This window comes from Haliaeetus leucocephalus, unplaced genomic scaffold, assembly GCF_000737465.1.
Source record: "Haliaeetus leucocephalus isolate CR32 unplaced genomic scaffold, Haliaeetus_leucocephalus-4.0 Scaffold0, whole genome shotgun sequence".
In the NCBI taxonomy this organism is placed as follows: Eukaryota; Metazoa; Chordata; class Aves; order Accipitriformes; family Accipitridae; genus Haliaeetus; species Haliaeetus leucocephalus.
In genome coordinates, this window is record NW_010972436.1 from 11,172,760 (window position 1) to 11,174,250 (window position 1,491).

Here is a 1,491-nt window from a genome sequence, read left to right on the forward strand (position 1 = left end):
CCTACCCTGCCCTGCCCGCCGCCGCTGCGTACACGCAGCCCGCGCCCCGCCCGCCCCCGCCGCTCCTACCTGGCCGCCGGCGCCGTTGCCGCCGCCCGGGGGGGGCTCGTTGTCTCCATCTCCGCCGGGTGGCCCCGCTGCCCACCGGGTCGCCATTATTTCATTCCCGGTTACAAAGGAGGAGCAAATCCTCTGGAGCCCACATCGGGGAAGGCAAGGGAGGGGGGAACCAGCGCCAGAGCCACTCGCGCACTCCCGACGCGACGAGGCCAGCCCCGCCGCCGGGGGAGGGGGGCTCGGCCCCTTCACGCAGCTGCCATTGGGAAGAGCGCCGGGACGGCCCTGGGCTTCAGCTGCGCTCCCCGGCTTCTGCCTTCATGGCTGGAGGAAGAGAGAGAGAGCAGATATGTCAGTCCTCGGCGCGGGGCCGCTGCCGCCTCCTCCGCCACCCGTCCCCTTGTTAGGCTAATCACCCGCTCGTCTTCCTCTTCCTCTGGCTCCTCCTATCCAGAGCCCCAGCCGCGGGGAGGAGAGGGCAGGCGGAGGGAAGCGGGAGGCGCCCGCTCCCTCCTACTTCGCTACACACAGGCTTTCGTGCCGCCGGAGGGAGCGGGGACGGGGGAGCGCTGCCCCGGGCCGCCGAGAGAGGGAGGGTAGGCGGCGGGGAGCCCCGGCTGGCGGGGTGGCAGGCTTGGTCGCTCCTCGCCTTGGCCCGGCCGAACTTTGATCAACTGGTGGAGGACGGGGCAAGGCACCGAGGGGCCGCTCGTCCACCGGGACGGGCGGAAGCCGCCGCCTGTTCGCGGCTCTCGCCCCGGCCGTCACCAGGGGCGGCGGGAAACGCACAAACTCCGGTTAGGAAACGGCAACAAAGGAGCGCTCCCGGCAGCGGCGAGGCCGAGCCCCTCGCTCGGCGGAGCCGGGCTTTTGTCTCTCACGCGAGCCTACCCCGCTCGCAGGCGGCTCCCTCCCCCCCGTCTACGTAGCCGGAGCCGTCCGCGATCAGACCACCGCGCCCCACGCCCCGCCCGCCGCCCCTCCCTCGGGCCTCCCTCGGCACAGACGCGCCGTTTCGCCCGGGCAGCGGCAGCAGGCGGCCGCTGCGGGCCGGCCTCGCTCCCCCGCTGCCAGCTCCGCCGCCGCCGCCAATTAGGGCGTCTCGGCGCTGGGGGCTATCGCGCCGCGCCAGCTGCGCCCGCCGCGCTCCCCCGGCCACCTGGGCAGCGGCCCGGGCTCGGCGTGAGGGGGAGCCGCCGTCGCGCCGAGAAGCTTCGGCCAGCACCCTCCTGAAGGCGCGGGGCTTGCCGCGGCTTAACCGCCTCCCCCGCGCCGGTGACCGCGACCTCTTCCCTGGGCCAGCGCGGCACCTCCTCGTTGCCCGCGGCCTCCGCGCCCCAGCACGACCCTCCTTTTCCCCCGTCCCGTTACACACACACACACCCCCACCCCGGGAAGGCCCCGGGGCCGCCCCAACGCCTCACGGCGACCGCC

The 1,491-nt window shown here is 74.5% G+C and overlaps 1 protein-coding gene across 4 annotated transcripts in view; it reads right to left on the reverse strand.

The window, feature by feature from the left end:
• The window catches only part of ARHGAP21 (Rho GTPase activating protein 21), a 122,936-nt gene extending 122,345 nt beyond the window's left edge, over positions 1 to 591 (reverse strand). For 3 of the 4 annotated variants that reach the window (XM_010581668.1, XM_010581580.1, XM_010581420.1), the window contains exon 1: positions 70 to 458. In XM_010581668.1, the coding sequence (XP_010579970.1) occupies positions 70 to 156 (87 nt within the window). In that variant the 5' untranslated portion in view covers positions 157 to 458. The other variant, XM_010581498.1, reaches the window with a different exon arrangement.
• Positions 592 to 1,491: the final 900 nt, after the last annotated feature.